The sequence below is a fragment of the Elgaria multicarinata genome, chromosome 16, assembly GCF_023053635.1.
Source record: "Elgaria multicarinata webbii isolate HBS135686 ecotype San Diego chromosome 16, rElgMul1.1.pri, whole genome shotgun sequence".
NCBI lineage: Eukaryota > Metazoa > Chordata > Lepidosauria > Squamata > Anguidae > Elgaria > Elgaria multicarinata.
In genome coordinates, this window is record NC_086186.1 from 1829940 (window position 1) to 1853137 (window position 23198).

A 23198-nucleotide genomic window follows, 5' to 3' on the forward strand; every position below is an offset into this window, starting at 1 on the left:
TTAGTCTTGCAGTAATTAAAATTTCAGAAAAAAGCAACCTGAAATATATAAGTTTTAAAACACATGTAAACATTTGCAGGGCTGAGACTATTCCGTAACCTGGGTGCCAGCACTGCAAAGGCCCCGTATTGTGCCTCTGCCAATTCGACTGATCCTATACAGCTGGACCACATGTGGGGCCTCTGAGGTGGATCTTCGATCTTGGGCAGGTTTATATAGCTGCAGGCAGCCTTTCTTGGACCCTCCTCAAAAGCAGCAGTTTTAGCCCTTTTGCTTAAAAGAGAAAGTTTAGTATTTCCTTCACTACAGCTGGGAAGGAAAATGCGTCCAAAGCTTTTTTTAAAATGTAACTCTTAAAAAGCTACATATAGTGGCAATAAAAAGTTTGTGAACTCCTTAGGATTGTGACATATTTCCAATTTAAAACGTTATTACATCTTAATCTAACCCCATAATCCTAGATAAAGAACAAGAGATGACCTGGTTAAACAAGTGATGCACAAACATGATGCTTTTTCAACGTTTATTTATCCACAATTAATTCAACCTTCTATATCCATGTGTGGAAAAAGTATGTGAACCTTTAGATACAGTACCTGGTGGCAGCCCTTTGAGCAGCAATGACTTCAAGTAAGTGTTTCCTGTAACTTGCTCAGTGTCTCACATTGGTTTTAAGGAATTTTGGCCCATTCTTCCTTAAAGAACTGCTTCAACTCAGTGATATTTAAGGACTTCCTGGCACGAACCACTTGCTTCAAGTCCTGCCACAACATTTCAATGGGGTTTAGGTCCAAATGTTGACTAGGCCATTCTAAAACATGGAATTTCTTCTTCCACAGCCATTCCTTTGTAGATCTGCTTGTATATTTAGGATCGTTGTCTTGTTGCATGACCCACTCTCAGTTCAGCTCACGGACAGATGGCCTGACATTCTCCTCTGGAATCTTCTGATACACTGCAGAATTCATGGTTGTCTCCAGGATGGCAAGTGGTCCAGTCCTAAGGCAGCAATGTGGGTGCAAACCATTGCATTCCCACCACCATGCTTGACGGTTGGGATGAGGCTCTTCTGTTCAAACTCAGTATTTGTTTTTCGGCAATGTTCCTCATTGAAGTCAAAACCTTTTACCTTTGATTTGTCTGTCCAGAGAACATTGTTCCAGATGTCTTGGGGATCATACATGTGATCTTTAGTGAACTTCAGGTGGGCAGCAGTGATCTTTTTAGAGAGCTCTGGTTTCCTCCTGGCTATCCTTCCATGAACACCATTCTCGGGCAGTCTTTTTCTGATTGTTGAGTCACGAACACTCATATTAGCCAGTGCAAGAGGGGCCTGCAGATCCTTTGATGTATCTCTGGGGTTCTTTTGAGTTCTGGGATGATGCAGGTGCCAGTCTGCATTTATTTATTTATTACATTTCTATACTGCCCCATAGCCGGAGCTCTCTGCTTTTGAAGAGATTTTGATAGAATGACTGCTCCTGGATAGCATGTCTGATGCTATCCAGGACCATGTTTAACCTTCTCCAGTTGAAGACTGTCTGTCAAGTGGACTGGTGGAGCCAAAAATACTTAGAAATTGTTTTACAACCCTTTCTAGACTGATGAGCAGCAATAACTCCAGTCCTCAGAGGTGTCTTTTGATTGTGGCATTTTGACAGGGTGGGGCCGCCTGAACTCATCCCTGAAGTTCTACCAATTACTTAAATACCTGATTCTAATTATTCCCTTTAATTGAGGTGATGCAACCAGGGCCTCACTTATTTTTCCACATCCCCTGACTCATTGTTTTGCCTAATTCTACATCATTTTATTTCACAAGACATGGAATTGGTTCATATAGGACCTTACTGGATAATTAGAAAAGGGCTGATTTTAATGAAGGCTACCATGGTAAAACTGAAATTTCCATCATTATCATTCGGGGTCACAACCTTTTTCTCACTACTGTAATGGTGCAGATATGGAGGGGGGGGAATGTTCCACTAGTGATGTCCCGGACTTTGGCTATAGGTGACAATAATGTACAGGCAAGACTCCACGCTGCACTCACTACCATAATAGCAATACTTACTATGGGATAATCTCATTTTTTCAGAAATAGAATATTGCACTTTGAGGGCAGTGTGAAATGCTTTTCTACTGCAACAACAGCGCTGCTTTGGAGGAGGCTGCCTGGATCCCCACAATAGATGGACAGCACAGTCCTTACGCTAAAGACAAACAAACAAAGACTAGTGTTGGGAAGGGCCTTCCTAGCCAATCCCCCCCCCCATCAAACTGGTGTGCTGACATGGCCTTATGTCAAGCTGAGAGCCCCAGTGAAACCCTGCAGATGATGCCGCCCTTCGAGCTGCTCTGGCAGCAGTGGAACTGTGCCCATCGTCCTCCTTCAGGCGCCTCCCCACGTAGCAGATTCTAAGTGGGCGTGTTTGAAATGCAAGGCAAGAACTTTCTATGGACATATATGTACAAAGAGTGAGATCACACAGAAACAGTGAGGTTGACAATGGCACCAAGTACAAGTTTTCATGACCTTGTAAATTGGTTGTTCTCCAAATCAACGCTGAATTCTAGAACTAATTCCATTTCTTCCAGAAAATGTTCTTCCTTAGTGCACAATGAAAGGGAGATCAACCCTAACCCATCTAATAGTAACTTTTTCAGCTAGGGACAAAAAACACTGATCTCTTGTTTGAGTCTAAATCACTTTTCCCAGATGAGTACAGACAGAAGACAACAATCTCTTTAATACTTTAAAGGAAGCCGGGGGGGGGGGTGGGGGGGTGTTTGAGAAAGTGAGGGTTTTCCAGTTCAGTTGGAACTATAAAGCAGCGTATTCCCCAAACCTTGGTATAATCAATGTTTTAAAAGTTGCCTTAATGCAGTAGGAACAGCAGATTATATTCAGAAGTTTACATCATTACATGTGGTTTTATATTTGATAGACTGTGAACAATTTTGTTTCTTAGTTTGACCATTAGAACCAACTGCTAACATTGGAGAACTGTTGTTTTTTTAAACTCCAAATGCTTTTTTAAGGAACTGAATAGGCCTTGAATTCAAATTGAACTGAATAAGAGAAAATGATAAGCTTTATTTACAAATGGAAATGTTTTGTGGACTGACTTTGATTTTACCACTGTATTTCTTGAAGGTCTCTTAGTCTAAATTACTTCAAACAAAATAGAGGAGTAACAGTTTCATGCTCCCTCTGTACATTAAGAAGGCTCTATAAGTGTTCTACCAGTTTTAGCTTATGGAAACTTATACAAGTTCCCTTTTCTTATTATATTTAATAGGACTGCCCTCTGCATAAAGTTCCATTTAACACAATTAAAGGCCTTTCTATAGTCCATGCCTAGGAATATATAAATATATAGATTACTGAGTTTAGCTTTGATAAAATTGAATGGATGGAACACAGTAATTTTTCAGTAATAGCGTCCTGCCATGATTTAACAGCATTTTTAGTGTTTTTAACTATTATGGATAAAATTGGTTCTAACCCATCTCTCACGTACCTATGACATTCTGTGCCTGACAACTGCAAGCACATAAGCAATGTACATTTACACTTATATATTTGGTCCTGTAAAGTATTAGCAATATTGTCTTCATTCACAGTATCTGGGAACAGGGTTATGGATTCCTGAAAATTATGTAAGAGAATGGATTTATTAGACAATTTTTTAATTTTTTTTAAAAAATATATATCTTGCCATTCGAACATTTTTATCTTCAAAATGGCTTACAGAAATCATTAAAATAACACAATATAAATATCCACAAAAACAAGTACAACCAAACAGCCTAAAGCCTAGAACCAGCAAAAGCAAGAAGTTAAAAATGTGTAGAATCCAATTAGCAAATCATCTAGTACATGTACTTTCCTAAGAATCCGTGTTCAAAAACTGATTTGGCTGTTATGAATGCTATGTAGCATTATTGGGTGGGGGAGTGGATTTTCAGCACAGGAAGTGTTTGATTACTGATGAGCTTTCATACTTTGCACATGGACAGGCACCTTAGAGCAGTATCCAAGGGAGTCCACAACTGCTGTCCCTCCTGCTGGCAGCCACCATGTGGGCAGAAATGCTGTTTCTGGAGCGGGTGCGTGTGGCCTGCCTCTTCCGGAAGCCAGCAGTTCCCCTCATTGCAGGCACGAAGCACGGGCATCACGGCCGCCAGCCATAGGGGCTTGCATGCGCAAGGACTTCATTGGAGACCATCCACAATGTGTTTTTGCATTTTCTAAACGTAAAGCCTACATGCTCTTCTATCGTGTTCTTTATTCTTCACCTCATAACAACATTTGTTGACCCTGGTAGAAAGGGTGGATTGTCTCTTTCAAAAACTGAACAAGGCATCCTATAAAGGATGTATGTTCTGTCATAACTTTCCACTCAACTGACTCTTCATTAAATTAACATATAGAAATGAAACAAGTTCTGTACTCTTCTCCTTGCAGAGTCTAGCAGCTGTATTAAATACTCTCCTTTGCTACTGCTTTATAAGCCTCTTGAATTATTGTGGCCAAGAACTTGCTATTTTGTACAAGCATGTTTAAAATCACCTCGAGTAAATGCTGAATTCAGGTACAGATGAAATGAACAAATCCCCCCCCCCCTTTCCTCTAAGTATGGGAAAAGCAGAACAGAAATGTTTTGTTTTAAATATTGGCGACTGAGATTTCCCAGTTCTCTACTCTGAAGTTTAACCTGATGTTTAAATGTTCCACAATAATAAGATTCTCTAAAGAAAATGTTGTCAGGTCATGGAAGAACAGAATCAAGAAAGGGTCTTTGCTCAATATTAGGAATGCGTACCAAAGAGAATGTAATAACTCTGCCTAAATCTATTCTTTTCATAATTCACACATGCCTCATTTTCATGTTACGTTGTTAAGGCAAATTTATTTTATGATTTGATGTGTTTTAATCCAACTATCTAGTGCCCCTAAGGCAGGATGTTCTGAAACGCATTGGGCATACGTTTAAAAACAAACCCTTGCCATCTGGAGTTCCTTTCCCTTCTTTTTCTCTTCTTGTGGTGCCATCTCATTTTTGTTAGATGTGTGTTCATTTAATGAGTTTTAATGTTTTAATTATAGCTTATTTTATCTGTATGGTTTCTGGTAATAGGATGGCACTGTAAGTAGACTCCTGTTGTTTCATGTTGACTATCATGGTATTCAAATTAAAACTTTCTATATTAGATGATTAAATAGAAAATACTGTTAGGAAAGCTCAAAGGAAATTCACAAATAAGATAACTGTATAGAAAGCCTTCTTTGAAACATTGAGGATCCCTTAAACTATGGCTATTTTTGCCTAATACATCTTTTAGATAACAATTCTCTGATGAGCACGACACCTATTTGCCTCGGATGTCTTCTCTGTTCAGTCTTCTTACCGTATCCTCCAACATGGTTTTAGCCTTTCTATGGCTGCTTCGCTTGTTGTACCATAGTTTCCTGCTTTGATTGCGTTATTCAGTTATCTCTGAAAAGAAGAAAAATGATGGGGGTGGGGGGGTGTCACGTCATCGCGATCTTCCTCTAACCACCCTTCGTCTATGGGCATGCCTACACCAGCCCTATATACCGGGATCATTCCTGTGCATCCAAATGCCACACGGGATCCCGGGAGCAGGCAGGGACGATCCCTCCATTTTCCTGGGATAACCCTTTAGGTCTGGAAAGGGCCCATGACTCTTATTGGAAAAGTACTCACTAGTACAGCCATTGGTGCTGTGTCCTTCAATCAGGTTGTCACCACGCTCTATTGAACTGGTCCGTGGAATCTGGCCCTTCCTGACAGAAAGTTATAATGAAATGAAAAAGAGGAAAAGATATAACAAAGAGAATCCAAGAGGACAAGTGAAATTATAGGATGCATTTAGTGGTTGTGGCTTTTGCTACTACAACTTAATGGTCCTTTACATCTTCAAGTCTCAGACTCGGCCCCCATAAACTGGTATTCTTAGATCAACTAAAGTGACTTAAGCCAGGTGTTCATCTGAAATGAAGGCATGGATTGGGTTGCTGAGGCTCATTCATACGACTTCTGCAAATAACCTTGTACTGTGTCCATTGTTAAGGGGTCATCTGAATTGTTCAGTCATGAGACCATGCCATGGTTCTTACAGGGGTTGCCATCTGTGCAATGCAGCTTGGGCTTTTTTTTAAAAAATGTATAGGCATCACAGTGTGATCATGACTCAGCCCTTACAGTACCTTGGACAATTTTTACTAACTGAGGAGCTGAAATAATACAGTGATTTGCTGATAGAGGAGGCCAAAAATGCAGGCTTATCACACAGCTGACTGTGTCTAGCTTCTGGATATATGTGGGAATCAATGAATCAAAATGCTATTCTAATAACCTTTTTAGTAACTATCAATTTCATGCAGTTCCTCTTCTACAAGCAACCAAGTAGGGTATTCTGAAACAGGTTGGAGAGCATTTACGAAAACCTATATCAAGAGGAAGAACAGTTTAGTTTTACGGCTGTTTTACAGCTTGGTGCAATAGTGACAGAGGCTGCTTTTACATTTACATTACCTTGAACTTCTAAGGGAAGATGGTTCAAAAATTATATAAGTACATACAGTGCAGAACTGTTTTACTGATTAAACCATCTGCTGTAGTGATGTTGTACAAAACACTTCATTATAATAACTATGGTTAATAGGTGCTATAAAAATGCTTTAAAATTGAAGTAGAAAAATAAAGACAAAGATTACATGTTTGTTAATATTAGAACATCCTTGCATACATTGTAAGTATTTTATTATAGAGACTATTTAAATTCTGGCCATTAGGGTAGTATGAGGGGCTGAACATGTCCTTGTGTGAAGAGTGAAGCCCTGCTGTTTTACCTGCAAAGGAAAAAGAACGCTCCGGCTACCAGGACACTCAGAACGACAACTGAAGCCAAAACTGCTGCAAACAGTTCGCCTCTTGTGTGGCTCTTGATACTTGAGAGCAAAATTTCTTCACAACGAACTCCTGTATAATTCTCAATACACCTATAAAGCAAAGGGTGATGTTACCGGGGTAATTGTCTCCTCGGCCGCCCTGCTGCCTTCTTGCCTTCTGCATTTTTCTTCCCTGTGTTGAATATGGCACTGAGGGTCCTCGGGCAGCGATTTGCCCTCTTGGATGTTGCAAAGGGCCGTCTCTGGCCTGTCTCTCATGTACGTCTTTTATCAGAGAGAAAGCCTACGCATGGGGCACTATTCTGAGAGCCAAAGCGCCCCCTTACCCGCCCACACTTTGAAGGAGCACACGGGCATGAGGCCCTGCTGTCATTTTCTGTAAGGCCTCTGTGGCAAGCACGGGAGCGTGGATTTGCAGATCCGTGGGATTAAGTTGCCTGCTAGCTTAGACCCAAGTGCTCTGTTTAAGAGGTTTGTCAAATACAAATCAAACCAAATATTCTGAAAACTTGGAGGGATGGAAGCAAATCTGAGCTATGGAAAGAAGGGGCCTTGTGTGTGACACCCCCCACCCCACCCCCCAAACACTGAAGTAGTGAATGACAGGGAAAGGACACCGCATCTGAGTCCGCAGCAGGAAGGAGTCGAGCTGCTGCCCTTGTTTCCGATTGCACTCCCAAGTTTAAGAGGTGTTTGCACGCATAAACTACCCCCAGCTGCTTTCCTTCTGATTAGCAGTATTAATCAGGACGTATAGTATTATTTTTGGAACACTATTCTAATCAGAAAAATCAGGGGATTTCTAGTTAATGTGCTTTGTATGTAAATACCAAATCTTGTGCTGGCAAAAATACCAGCTTCCCTCTAAACTTTGTTCAAACCAAGGAGATGAGACTTATTACACACGCTGGGGTTTAGTACTCCGGATTCTGCAGCCAAAACTAAGCGATGCCAGTTCTAATCTTGTATGCAAATAACTTCATCTGCATAACGGAAACCATGGATACAGGAACTGTTAGGCTTTAATGTGGCATTTTGTAATTCCTTTTCATGGTCTTCATTCTTCTCTCCCAAAGACCACTCTATTTCCTGTGTTACTTCTTTTCAAGCCTGTCATATCTTGAATTATCTGGCATATTCCAGCCATGACGTGCATAAGGTTTATGCCGCTTTGAGGCCTTTTTCAGATGTTCCACTTGAAACTAATTTTTGCATTTACAGGATCTATAATTTGAAATGAAAACCAAACAGGGTCCTAATAGATATTCAATTCAAAATGTTGCCTCTTGCTTTCTGCTCTGCGCTCACAATGTTCATGTAGGTCTGCAAAATAGCACCAGGGCTGTCTTAAGTGTTTCCCCTGTTGTCCAAGTATCTGGAATGGATTATACAGCACCCTGTTCACTACCCAGAGGGCACTGGAAACCCCCTGTGCAGATTTATTTACTAAAATAAAGATAAATGTCCTGCTTATGGAAATCTCTCTCTGAGATGACAAAGTATCTGCTAAACTCCAGGCTGTTAATACTGTTTGCCAGGAGCCTAAACAAACAGCTTTAAACTGGGTTTTTTGACAAGGAGAAGCAAGGGAGAGGTGGGCCCTAAATTGGTGGTATAAGATACTAATTTATTAGGTAAGGAATGAATGCCCAGTGGGTTTCAGTCATAAGTGAGTTGTTTTTAATGCACCAGAATAAGACACATGAAGAGCCACACAACTGAATGCTCCATCTTACAAAAAAACCATTTCTGAACACAGGAAAATTGATATCAAGGAGTGAGAAGCCCTGTTCCTGACATGCTCACTTTCTATGTGAGGTGTTTGTTTGTATGGAGAAGCATCCAGCCCTGTGAGTCCCCCGACTGTGCCTGAGAGGGAGGAGCCCAATCCCAGATGTCCCATTTCAACGAGAAATAGGCCAGAGTCTTCATAACTTACTAAGAAACTTAAGGTGCCATGCTACGGTGAAGGTCTGGGGTCTGAGGGGCAACAGGATTTGTCAGCAGCCTCACTAAGTCTGCAGAACCCCTGATTCAAACACCACCAACAAGCCACTAGCGGAGCTGTTGCCCTAGTGAAGAGAGACTGGTGGGACTTCTTAAAGGAGTAGAATGTAGGCAGAAAAGGGGAGAAGAACGACGCACACGTGGGCTGAGTCCTACATCCGCTGAGTTCAAGGGCCGCGCTCCCATCGCCAGGAGGAGGGTGCGCCTGCCCCAAGACCCGGAAACCCCCCCCCTCCCCCGGTTTTGCTCCTGACAGGACTGTTCCTTTTTTCAGGCATGCGAAGGGTGAGTGGGCCAACACGCCCCACCCCATCCCCATCTTCCAAGCACCATGCGCTCTGGATGGAGCTCCTGGAGATCCATGTGCGCCTGTGTTGCGTGTCCCGGGCCCTCCCTTTGGCTGAAAAGTTAGTTGTGCCTGAAACAACAATCTTATGCATCACAGCTGGGGTGTCAATCTCATTGAACTCAGTGGGACATACTTCAGAGTAAGCCTGCTAAGGATTGTACTGTAAGTCCTTTTGAAAACAAGGGGACTTCAGTTAGTAGTAACTAATTCCACTAATTTCTACTTGATTTAGCAGTGACAAATATTCTTTGGATTGGAGCCATTTGGTTGAATAATGGTAGTGTTAAATTCATAGGGGTTTATTTCAAAGTAATGTGTTATGGGCCGAAATGCTTATCTGCGGGGGGTTTGCCTCGTAGACAGGTGGCATCCCTCTGACTTTAGAAAGTCCATGTTTACAGCTACAAGTTCTCTCTTGTTCCACCCTGATTCCCACTTCTGTCCAAAAGCAAACAGGCATTATCCATTTCCTTCATAAGCTCTATAAAAGGGCATGTTTGTTTACTCAAAAGAATGGTGTAATTCTACTGTGTACACAAATCCACAGTGTTATACAAGATTCTCTTGCATCATCTGTCTTGCAAATGACCTGATTTAGCATGTCACTTTTCTCAATATAACCTCTTTCCCCCTATTTCCCTGTTGCTTAGACTACAAACAGGGCAGCCGTGCTTGAAATCCCCCGTTCTTCCTTTAGGGCCTTGTGGCCAGATAAGCGAATGGTTGGAGGGTCTGGAAGTCTTCCCTTGACCAAGGATATCTGTTGCGTTTTCTGTCCTCTGGAAAACGCCAAACCTTAGCAAATACTGCAGTCAGGGCCAAGCTAGATATGGCCAATATCTTTAAATGCAGGCCTTCCCCAATCACAGGTAATAGAGGGGTGGAGTGGCAATTTAAAATGGAAAAGTAGGTGTGGGCTCTGGGCCCTCCTTGGGCCAACTGCTGTCGGATGGCTCAGTCAGCAGCAGTGAGAGCTTTAAGCTCAAATATGCTGGTATTTTTGGCCCCTCCCAGGGCTTGTAACTCAGCCCTGGAAGACGTTCCCCACTCCTGCTTTTTGAGGGGGGGGGAAATGGGTGGTGGTGGAGGAAAGGTGAGTTGGGATGCCATCTCGCCAGGGTTTTCTTAGGCAGGAGGATCAGTGAGAGTTATGGCCTTAAATGTTTAAGCCTATTCTGACCAGCCAGGTTCATTCAGATGCCAATGGCTCAGCCACTTCGAGCAAATAAATATTAACAAGATTCTGATGACCTTGGGGGTTCCCAACTTTATTTGTGAAGTGGCAACTCCCGGCGTTTCCTGTACTACGGTTTTCGCCAACTAGATGTGTTGGATGACAACTTCCATCATCCCAAGGCAGCGCCACCATTGGGCGTGATGCTTTGGGATGATGGGAACTGTAGCCCAAGACATCTGGAGGGCACCAATTCCGGAAGGCTGGCATTAGGGGATCAGCAACCAGACTGAAGTTGGATCCTTTGCATGCTGGTGTCAGTCCTAAATCGGCATTAATTTGTCCTTCTACCATGCAACGGTTCACTTGCTTCCATTATTGCTATCGCTATCACTATTGATTGCCATGAGATAGCCGAGTGTCAACAGAACCTTCCTTGGTTCTAATCAGCATTCATGCCTGACTGATAAGGTGCATGCTTTGAATGAAAATGTGCTGGAATAGAAGTCTCCAGTTTATGGAGCAATCCTGTCCATCAGTTCCACCTACTTGGCAGGATGGGGTTGCTCCTAGCTCCAAGCGTGTTAGTAGAGTACAATACTACATTAGCAGAAAAATTGTGCCACTGTAGCAGTGCACTTGCGCCACTGGCAAAACCCTTGAGCTCACTAGATTCTGCCAGTGCAAAGGGGACACGGGGTGAATCTGCCCCTGCCCCTGACAACTGCTCAATATCAATGTCTGCTGTAGAAGTGGCGCCAGTCAAATGCCACCTGGGGTGACTTTACTTTTTACTAGAGCAAAGGGAAAGGAGGAGGTTCCAGCAACTTCCTGACTCCTCCTGCCTTAGTTACTGCTGATGTCTGTGCTAAGACCAGATATCATCATGCCTGACTGATGCCGTCCAACTTCCTCTGGAAAAAGTCCAGGGAAAGAGCTCCCATCGCCTCTCTGGCCAGCCATTGCTGTGCTGCTCTTTCGGTAGTTGACACTTATTTGACTCTACTTCTATGTTATTTGAGCCTTCTGCTTCTTGTCTTGTCCTCACAGTGAGCGGAATACAGTCATTGTCCCCCTTCCCTTCCTGGTGCTCTGCCAACAGAATGTCCCATAGATGCTCAGCAAACAGGCAGATTCTTTCCCACGGTCAGCTCTGATGACCGTTTCCCATAGATGGTGGTGAAGCTTCCAGTGGCTGAGGCTCAGGCCAGGCATTAGGAACCCCCATTTGATGCCTGCTGCGGACAAACCCTGACGGAGCCCCCTCCCTTACCAGAGTGGAGCCCACCCCTGCCCACGTTCTACTGAGCGATGGCGGGCCCTCCTCCCTGCCCTCCTCCCTGCCCCCCTCCCTCCCCACTTACGTTTTCTTCAGCCTCGATTGGTGGTAGCGAGAAAGCCGCCACCGCCGCCACTGTTTGCACCTTCATTCACCCACTAGAGGGTGGTGGCTGGGGCAGATGGCTCCTGCTGGCCACAACGGCCCCATTGAGCCCGGAAGGACAGAATGGGGGTAGGTTGACAAACTCCAGTTCCCATTGCTGACCTAGTCCAGAATATGACACTTACAGAGCAAATGCCTTAAACGCATCAGACCATTGTTCATATTCAGTTTACCTGCAAAAGGGACTGGAAACAGTAGGTATTGTATAACAAATGCCACCATTCAGACAGAACGATCCATAACTGCTGCCACAGAGCTCTTCATGATCTAAAGTCAAAAGAAATAAAGGGACAGATTGGAGATGTGGAGGAATGTCTTACTAAAGTGTCAATTAGCACCTCACTCCCCTTCATATTACATGGGGGGGGGAGGCGCTCCTTCTCTTAATCATCGCAGAGAACAGGGGGAGGGGCCGTATTCCCAGCACAAAGCAATGGAAGAGGGAGGAAAGGGCAGCCTTGGCTCCCCGGTTCATCTTTGTTCATTTCTTGTTTTAAGATTTGGGCATCGTGGGGCTTCCACAAAAGAAGAAGGACGCCCCATGCACAGATCTGAAAACTGATATTATATTAGATCTCTTTATATTATATATCCTCCCCTCCCCTCGCAAAAGCCTTAGGACCAAAATGGCTGGAGGATCTGAGGCAGAGCCAGCTCCTCGGTACTCCATGGTGGCATAAAACTGACGGTTGCGCACAGGTCAGGTCTTGGGTTTCCATGCCGCGTTCCTGCACCAACCCTAAGAGCTCTGCTAGTACAACCGTGGAAGGGTGTGTGTGTTTGGGTCCTTGAGCAACTGATTTCTAGGGGCCAAAAATCTATGGAACTGGGAACTGGATTGCAGCCTCAGATGCTGCGTGCTTATAATAGACTATTTGCATGAAATTAAGGAACTTGAAATCTTACTTATACTTGCAGGCTGAGAAAACAACTATTTTTTGCTCTTGTAGCTGAACAATATTATTAACATCATATGCATTTCCTCCATTGAGTTCAGGGCAGCATACATGGTGCTTCTTTCCATTTTATCTTCACAAACCTCTGAAGTAGATTAGGCCAAGAGATAGTGTGACTGTGCTTGGACATACTTCTAAATCATGGCTTAATGTTACTCGGAGGAGCTGGCCTCTGTGCAGGCCGCCACATTCCTCCCTTCCCCTCTACTTCTGTAGTGTGGCCATAAGAATGACATCAAAACCTTCTGCTTCCATTTTAAATTAACCACAATTTAGCACATTGTCCAAACCTAGACTGGTTAATCTTAAATATAGTTAGTAAAAATAGACCAGCTTCATAAACTGTGGTTTGAAGTTGGCTTGTTTCCACAAACCATAGGTAAATCAGTTGGTCTAGCTGATTATCCCCAACCACTACACCGCACTGGTTCCCCAATAGCATCTCCAGAGATGAGGACATATCGCTATTACACTTTCAGTGCACACAACCTTTAAATGAAAAGATCCCAGCGGTTGGAAGCTCACAATTCAAGAATTGTACAAGTGGTAGGGGGAAATGCCCTACCCTGATACCCTAGTTAAACTAAATTTAGAGAGAAATAGAGCAAATGCTCAGATCCCCCAGCCCACCAGAAACTTACCCTTGCCCCCAAAAGCCAAGTAGAGCAATAAGAAAAATGCCAAAATCCAAATTAGGGTAACATTTCCTGACTTCAGCCATGTCAGAGTCCCTTTTCCCCTCCTGCCCAACGTGCATTTTTAAAAGCTTCCTGATTACGAGATTGGGAGATATCGTAAACCTGCTCCTTATTTTTGTGACTGCAAGTTCACCTAATAAAGGAAGTGTGTTAATATGGATTTTACCCAGCAATGGAGAGGGTTTACAATGTTCCTGAACCTTCCATGAGCTTTACCAAATCCTCAAGAGGGGCAGGGAATTCCATATCTGTTTGGCACTCATTGCCTTTCTGCATATCCTGGCTTTTATTTTCAGTTGCATGAACAGCATTATAAGTAGATGTTCATAATCAGCCACAGAGAGTACATTACGATAGAAAAGAGGAGACTAACTGTAATGCATTAAATATCTAGATTAAATGTTGACTATTATTAAACAGCATTGAGGCTAAGCTTTAACCAACCAACCAACCAACCAACTCCCACTATCCTGAAATTACCTGTTGGCAGCTTAAACATTGGCCAAGTGGTAACCCTAAACTGTAACGTCCTTTTGGTGAGAATCTGCCTGCAGTAAATAGAATTGAACTATAATAATAATTGCATTTCTATACTGCCCCATTGTCGAAGCTCTCTGAGCAATTTACAAAGATTAAAAATATAAAGTACAGTATACAAAGTTTTTTAAAAAAGCATTTACATAAAGCAAGCAAACAATATACATGAAAACAGCATATGTCTAAAAACAACTTTGAACACTCAACCACAACCATAGGACAGATCCAGGACTGCTTAAAAACTCGTTAGCTGCCAAATGCTTGAGAAAAGCGACAGGTCTTACCCTGGCACTGAAAACCATGTTGGTGCCAGGTGGGCCTTCTCAGATAGTTCATTCCACAGATGGTGGGTCCACCCCTAGGAAGGGCCTCTTCCTTGTTGTTGCTCTCCAAGCCTCAGAGGAGTGTAGCTGGGCCATCAACCAAAGTTGGTAAAAGGCACTGTGTGCCAATGAGGCCACCTGAGCCTCAAGTAACAAAGATGGTTCCAGAAGAACCCCTAAGCTATGGACCTGCTCCTTCAGGGGGATTGCAACCCCATCCAGAACAGGTTGAGCACCTTCCATCTGGTCAGAATAACCACCCATTAACAGCATCTCAGTCTTGTCTGGATTGAGTTTGAGTTTATTAGCCCTCATCCGGTCCATTGTCACATCCAGACACCAATTTAGCATATGCACAGCCTCACCTGAAAAAGATGAAAAGGAGGAGTTGCATGTCATCAGCATACTGATGACAACACCCTCCAAAACTCTGGATGAATGTACTCAACTGTTTCATGTAGATGTTGAACAGCATGGAGGACAGAGCCCCATACTGTGGAACCCCATACTGGAGGATCCATGGGGCCGAGCGATGTTCCCCAAGCACCACCTTCTGGAGCCGACCCTCCAAGTAGGGGCAAAACCATTGCAAAGCAGTGTCTCCCACTCCCAACTCACTCAGTCATCCCAAAAGGAGACTGTGGTCAATGGTATCAAAAGCCGCCAAGAGATCAAAGAGAATCAACAGGGTCACACTCCCCCTTTATGACAAGTGATCATACAGAGCGACCATGGCTGTTAAGCCATAAGAAAGACAAAAGCCATAAAAAAGAGATCAATGTTACTTTTATAACTTTATACATTGACTAAGCATTTTCATTAAAACAGAATCCGCTTATGGCATCACACACGTGAAAGCTGTGTGCTACTTTACAGATTAGGTGTCATAGTCACTGTTATTTCTAGCAGCACCTGAAAATGCAGCAGCAAAATATCTATATTTGGAAACATGGTGCAGTAGGGAGAACAATGCTACTTTAAACATGGTTGGAGAGTTACGAGAATTTCTCGTTTCTCAAATACTGAAAAACAACTGTGGCTTTAGGTCTCGTTATTTTCCGTATATAAAAACTCGCCTCCACCCCCTCTTTGAATGTTTGGTCAAAATGGAGAAATATCTGGTACCATAAGCCAGTAATAGAAATATTGCATCCTGACTGTTACGGCCCAAGGTAGGAAGTGAATTATGCCAGGAGGGTGGAGAATAGCTCAGCACTTTCCGCACGGGCAAGTTGTTTTTATAGAATCATAACCAGATCTGCTTGTTCATCCAGTACTGTTCTTTGCTGACAAAATAAACTCATCCAACCTGAATTTCAATCTCTATTTTTATTCTGATTCTGTGAAGTTTCTTGGAGAAGTTTGCATTTGATTTGGAGGAGTTATGGCTTTTATTATGGCTGAAGGTAATGTGATCAGAATGAAAAATTGTGTTAGGTTTTTATGCTACATTCAGAAGGTTGGAATCAACATAGGTAAATAACGGCTGTTCTGAGCTGTGGACAGATGTCCTTCAATGTCACAAAATTTTCACAAATTTTGTAACTGCTGATCAGGAAGTATGAGTTGTGCAATACCTAACACCATACTACTGCTGCCAAGGAAGTGGAAGGTCAGCTTGGCTGGGGGAAATTCTCTTAAAGGGCTTAGGGACGGGGTGGGGGGAGGGCAATGTGCTACAGGAGGACTGGAGGAGAGAGGAGCACCGTCAACACATTGTAGCACTAATTTTATTGGAAAGGGGGGATGGAGAGATGGAGAGAGAAATGAAATTAAATTTAGGCTCTGTCGAACAACAAAAGCGGATTCCAGTTACTGTGTTGCTACCATGAGGTGAAGTGTGTGTGGGGGGGGGGGAGCTTTAGGACAGTCCTATGTTGCCCCAAAGCAAAGGGGTCGTGGGGAGCTTCCTTTAATCCTGAGCATTTCTTCTCTTATGCCTAGTAATTCCATGCTTTCATCCTCTTTCCTCCCAGCTGTTTCGGTATATGGACAAGGGGCGGGCGCATGTGCTGTTCAACATATGCATCAATAGCAGATTAATATTTTTGCCCATAGATATACAATAATACAGATGTAAACAGAAGCCTAACTGTTTGTACCTGAAAATGAGTAATATACCACTGTACATGCACATTTCTGTATTTACCTATTTCTACACATCAAGCATATCAATCACAAACTGTAAATGCCTGAGAATATTCTTCACCATCGTCTTATTTAACCCCAGGGACTGCCAAACCTAAATCTTGCTATCAGCATACATTACTCAAACTTTGAATGTTGCCCAAGGAGAAAGATAATTTGTCAGAGTAATTATAAAATTAGCCTCTTTCCCCCTGCCCCCATTCCCATCGTTTGTTATTTTTCATATGCTATGAAATAGCCACTCACCAGGGCGTTCTGGGGCTGGTGGAGCAATAGTGGCTAAGAAATGCCGTTATGAATGAAGAGGCCCCCAGTTTGAATCTCACTTCTGCCCTAATTAAGTGGCCTCAGGCAAGCCGCACTCTCTAAGTCTCAGCCACCCATCTGAAATATGGGGATAATAATACTAACAGGGCATGGTAATGATACCTATATAGCACGGTTAATGTACAGACTGCAATTCAGCAATCCTCCAAGTGATCCTTGCAAACTAGGATTGCAAACCACAGCTTGATCCTCGATTGGAAGGATGGCTCAAACCTTAGTTTTCCAGTTTGGACATAACAGCAAACTACAATTTAGTTTTAAAAATGGACGTAACGAATTCAGCCTCCCAGGCAAGGGGAAGCACCACACTTGTTCACAAATCACCAAACCATGATTTGGAGGAGATTGCCTGAATGCAGCAGTTGTATATGAAGCGCTTTGAACACTGATGTAGTGGGTGCAGCCTGACTCACCACCAAGACAATCAAACCACGGAGCATTCAGATACGTACAAATGTACATTATTCCAAGGTGTTGTGTGTGAACATTGCAATAGACTTTCATGAAATTACCTGTTCGCATATTATTCTGACCGCAATTTGTAATTCTTGGTCACAGGCTATTCTTCAAAAACTGCCCTAAAGACAAAAACACTTTGTTTTAATCCAAATATATTCTGTCTGTTTAAAAAACTAATTGGATTATTTTCAGTTATGCACTGAAACTGAATAAATTGCCTCCCTCACTGCAGACAGCAAATCCCTGTTGCCCTATATGTCAGAGGCGCTGAACCTCAGGCCCACAACTTTGCTGGCTGCAGAATGCTGGGAGTTGTACCCACCCACCCGCTTTCATTGTTGTTGTTGTTGTTGTCTAAACATACATAGGATTGCACCCTAAGACTTTTAAGGACTGTTGTGCCTTTAATTAAATACTTCCTGTTTGCAGGTTCAGCCCATTTTATTGCTTCGCCATTAACTCAGGTGAGGAATTCAGCATGAATAATTTATTAGCTAGCCCTTGAATCTCTCAATTGCACCAACAGAAGTTTCTGTTCTTGTATCTAGTTAATTACTAGTTTTCCATTATCATCATCATCTTTTTCTAAATGGTGAAATAGCTGTAGGAAACATGGAAGGAAATTGCCACACATGTGTTGAAAAAGGAGCTTGTTAGCCTGAGAATTCTTGAGGGTTCAATACTCTTAGATCCAAACCATGCATTGAAATTACATTTGAATTGGCCTCCCTTTACCTGCAGACTCCACAGAAGCATCAAGACAGCAGCTTCCCCACACAGTTGACTTAGCAGCATTATTATTATTATTATTATTATTATTATTATTATTATTATTATTATTATTTTCGTATCCTGCCTTTTGCCCAATGCTAGGCCTTAATAGTAGTGCTAAACTTTCTTTCCATTACGATTATCATTATTTATTATTATCCCAGTTGTTTAGTCTATTACACTAATACTTATGACCCACATTATTAAACAGTAGACTGAAATGGGATACTGGATTGACCTCCAACAAAGGTCAGTTATGGTGAACCAGAAAAAAGAACCCTGAGGAAAATCCAGAACGATATGGGACTATATGGGAATAGTTAATTCTAATGCAAATTTTGCATTAGATACAAAACCCAATTAAAGAAATGTTGTGACTAGTCATATTGATCTTAGTTGATTAATCTATTCATTAAATTTGCATATGAGAAAATCAACAGCAGCATTTCTGAAGTAAAGCTTACCTCTTCGCTTTTTTTAGAAGCTGCACACATGTGTTGTTGGAGGCATCCTCTTAGAAGAGGCATTCCCCTCCTGTGTGTGAGAGAAGAGAGAATGCCTCTTTTAAGATGATGCTTGCGTTCTGCCATTTCTATGAGAGCATGCAAGCCTGTATGTATGTACATACACACTGCGGAATTAATTGTGGAAACTTTTAGTCAAATGAATGTTTTAACTGATTACTCTAAGCACAATTAAACATTGCAGCCCTTGATGTAAATTATGCTTGTTTTATTGTTTGTTACAAGTTACATATTTGCAGAATCATGTATCTTTGTCACTTGCAGTTTTCTATAAAATTTACATACATTCTTTCTTGAGGTGTCTAGTAGTGCCTTTGTGTTAATTCAACACTTTTGGGGTGCAAATGCACAGGAACTATCCATCAGTTACACTGAGAACAGAAAATCTTGCTGAGTTCATCTTCCAAGCATCGTTAGTGAGGAGCTCCCATAGGTAACACCTTCAGTAACTCTTAAAAGAAATGCAACTTGACCCGTACGACACACAACTTCCGGTAGTGCTTGTACCAGTTCCCAGCTATTTTTAGTTCGGATACTGCAGGTCAGCTGGTGGTTATTAATCTCAATGCAACAATGACCCTCAGTAGACCCACCATGTCACTTGCCCCAGCCCTGAAAGACCTTTACAATAGTTTTCATTGGTGTCAAGGGCTCAAATGTACCAAGCAAGTTTCCCCATACCAATTGCCCAGGAAATACATGAACATTAGGAAACTGTAATTTCTGTAACATGGCTGCAGTGTTTTACAACAACCTATGCGCTCCCACAGCATCTGCAAGGGAGGCACAACACAAAGCCATGTAATCCATAATGTAACACGGAGCAGGCGGAGGGGGCATAGAGGAGCTCAGTGTAACACAGGGGCGGGGGGCGGGAGGAGGTGATTTGCAGTAGATGGCTAAGGATTTTTGACTCCCCATTGATTAGCAGTACTAAGAATAACATGACACACAACACCCCTTAAATCATAATGCTGAAATGCAGAAAGCTTGGGAGAACCCAGAGTGCACAGACCTTGAGCTCCATCCTGTCTGTGGACAGACTGTAAGCCCCGTTCTGTTACTCAAAACAATCGTTTACGGAGTTATCTTTTTTTCTACTCTGAATTTACAAATCCCCACAGCAAGGCTGCATTTAAATGGATATTGTATGTAATCTGTTTTTATGTTTTTTGTGGTTTTAAATTTTGTATATCGGTTATTAATGTTCAGTGTTTTATTCTTTGTCAACCGCCCAGAAAGCTTCAGCTATGGGGCGGTATATAATAATAAATAAATAAATTTACCCTTCAACATCCTCTAAGGAGATTTTTAAAATGTTAATTGGTGCTTGCCATTGAGCTCCTTCAATCTAGGCACAATTCCGTTTTACACAGACTTGAGGGAGATATGGAGATAAATCACTTCAGTTCACTCACAGAATTTAAGAGCAAACTTAGTCGTTACAAAGCTTATCTGAAGCAAACAAAACTGAAAACTCACTTTTTAAGAAAAAAGCATTCTAAAGAATACTAGCTGTCTTTCTATCTGCTACCTGCAGGGTAACAATAACAACAACATTGTTGTTATTGTCTTTTAAAAAACAACACCTTATCAGTCTGATTTCACATTCACAGTGCAATCCTATACATGTCTACTCGGAAGTGAGACATACTGAGTAAGTGGACTTACTCCCAGGTTGTGTATAGTCACAGGATTTTTTTTGCTAAATAGGTAGTCCTGGCCTCAACTAAGCAACACTTTTTTATTTGGAATCTCCAAGTTACTAATTGTACAGTTAGTTTGGTTATTTTAAATTTTACATTTCATACTTATGAATCAACGTTTACAAAAAAAATAGGGTAAAATTGTGCTCTGTGTGTGTGTGTGTGTGTGTGTGTGTGTGTGTGTGTGTGTGTGTGAATACACACACACACATAGAGAGAGAGAGAGAGAGACATATAACTTTCGTTGCAAGAAATTGAAACTCATTCTGCACCCTAATGCTAAATCTATCAGTAGATCATAAATGCTTTGTTGAGTGGAAGAGGTTTGCACCTGAGCCCAAATTCGACTTACTTCCGATACTTCTACGTTTGCAGTGGAGAACACAGCATCGTGTCAACACTGTCAAGAGGAAATGCCTGAAACAATTTTGGTCATTCTAACTATTGTGATATAGCACACTATTTCATCAAAAGGTGAGAGAGACCTATACTTACCGTATAAATATAATCAGTTAATGATGATTCTTGCAAGAAGGTTCTGTTTCTTTACTGATTCTTTAAGTGTCCTGATACTGCAATATAAACATGAAATGACAACTCCCTGGTTTAAATAAGTGTAATCACAGTTCTTCTTAGAGGCTCCTTTCTACCCCTATATGCTATATCAACTTTATATAAACATAAGGAAATGTTGTTAAAACAGTAAGCAGCATCAGTAAAAACCTTACCTGAGTGTTAAAATCTCACAGTGCTTGTACAAAATTAAAATTGGAACCATGCACTTAAGTATAGAGCAGAAGTGCATCCAGCGGCCAGGTCTGGCATTATGTTCCTGACACTTAAAGCTGTAGCTTTATATGGCTGCATAGTGCAACGTGGGTGAGGTTGAGACACAGCCAAAGGTGTACACAGAGGCCAAGTATGGGCCAGGAGAACCGCCCCTTTGTTCTCACAGAATTGCATGCATGTCACTCGAACAGGGCTTTGATCGTAAAACGAAAATGCACTGTCAGTGACATTTGTTTGAACTTCAAAGAAACTCCCAAATAGCAACATAAACCAAAGAAACTAACTCTCTGGTTGCAAATGTAAATTTAATATACACTTAATTTGTTTAACCCTAATAAAGTGTATCTCCTCTTTATAGTTGGTTCCAAGCTACATTGAAATACCTCTGAGTCTCTTGCCAATGAATATGTAAGTTCTGTGGCTTACATTTCAAATCAAGTTGATTAGATCTACACATGTGCACCTATATTTCAAACTCATTCCCATAACTGATTAGATCTATGTAATCACCCTTAGGACAACCTATTGCCTAAGTGTTATTCATGTGACAATGAGGCTGTCTGTACCACCTGTTTGTCATATTTTTCAGAGAAGAAATACCCAAATTCTGAACCATAAATTTTAAATGTACATATACATTTTGGGGGAGCTGGGATAATAAAACCTGCATTTACATGTATAGGGCACAATCCAGAACCAATGGGAGTGTTTGCAATTTAACTCAGTGGGATATGGATTGCCTGTTGCGTTATTGGTTTTTATTTTTCAGCCCTGTAGAATTTGGAATGCAGGATTTCTAGCTTGGAAAGCAATAAAGGAAAGAAGGAAGATGAAGTTTATGGGCCAAGGGGAGGTTTAGGCAGCGGTGCCAAAGGCAGGCCTGCCATTTCCTCTCCTTTGGAAAACCATTTCAAGAGGTGCTCTGGTTTCTACACATTTGCTAGAAATCGCATGTTTCCAGTCTGGGGAAGGGCTGTAGGGTCAGTGGCAGAGTACATGCGTGTCTGCATGCAGGAGATCCCATGTTCAGTCACCAGGTAGGAATGAGGAAGGGCCTTGTTTGAAACCATTGCTACTCTTTGTGGTAGTTATGATATTATTGAACCAGATGCATTCATGATACTGGTCCAATGAATTGACTCCATAAGGTATCTTCCTATATTCATAGGCATCTCTATTTTCACGGTTTCTCCTGAAATCATGTTAACTCTCTTTGAAAAGTGGATTTAAACACAAAGGATTGTATAACTGCAGCTTTTAAAACTCAACTAAAAACTTTTCTTTTTCCTAAAGCTTTTAAAACTTGATGTTGTGCAGACTTCTACTGTTACTTTCTACCATTAGTTTTACCCTACCCTGTGCCTGCTTACTCTACCCTGTACCTGTTTGCATTCTCTTCCCCTCCTTATTGTTTTACTATGATTTTATTAGAATGTAAGCCTATGCGGCAGGGTCTTGCTATTTACTGTTTTACTCTGTACAGCACCATGTACACTGATGGTGCTATATAAAATAATAATAATAATAATAATAATAATAATAATAATAATAATAATAATAATAATAATAATAATATAAAAACTACTGCCCTTTATCCAGACCCCTTTTTTCATTATTCATATTGTAACTGTGGTCATGGAGATTTCTAAACCTTTTCTTCCATCATAGAAAGAGATTTAAAAAGAGAAAGTCCTTTGAGCATGGGATCTCTAACCCCTGCATGAATCTGGAGTAAATGAGGAAATTTGGTTGCACTGGAAGGCCCATGGAACTAAAATCAGGCCCCTTTGTCCACATATCAGGTTTGCTGGATGGGGAGAATTATTGGGGGAAAGGGGTCTTCAGGTCATTGAGAAAGTATCAAGTTCATCTCCTCTCTGCAATAATGGACGTTACTTTTCATGTCATTATTTTTTCTTAGTTTCGGAAGAAGGCTTTATTCATGAAATAATTGAAAACCACTATAACCTGCAAAACTGTGGAATAAAATGTTTAAAAAATCAACATACAAAGGTATTTATAGTTACATAGATGGACAAATAT

General features: G+C 41.7%; 1 protein-coding gene across 14 annotated transcripts in view; it reads right to left on the reverse strand.

The window, feature by feature from the left end:
* Positions 1-3352: 3352 nt before the first annotated feature.
* Positions 3353-23198, reverse strand: part of NRG4 (neuregulin 4) — a 64383-nt gene continuing 44537 nt past the window's right edge. For 11 of the 14 annotated variants that reach the window (XM_063142547.1, XM_063142538.1, XM_063142543.1 and 8 more), the window contains 5 exons: positions 20862-20938; positions 17419-17484; positions 12091-12184; positions 6884-7033; positions 5586-5815 (listed from right to left, as the gene is read on the reverse strand). In XM_063142547.1, the coding sequence (XP_062998617.1) occupies positions 5599-5815; positions 6884-7033; positions 12091-12184; positions 17419-17428 (471 nt within the window). In that variant the 5' untranslated portion in view covers positions 17429-17484; positions 20862-20938 and the 3' untranslated portion in view covers positions 5586-5598. Of the gene's footprint in view, positions 3653-5415; positions 5505-5585; positions 5816-6883; positions 7034-12090; positions 12185-17418; positions 17485-18600; positions 18671-20861; positions 20939-23198 lie in introns of those variants that run through there. The other 3 variants (XM_063142540.1, XM_063142548.1, XM_063142534.1) reach the window with 3 other exon arrangements.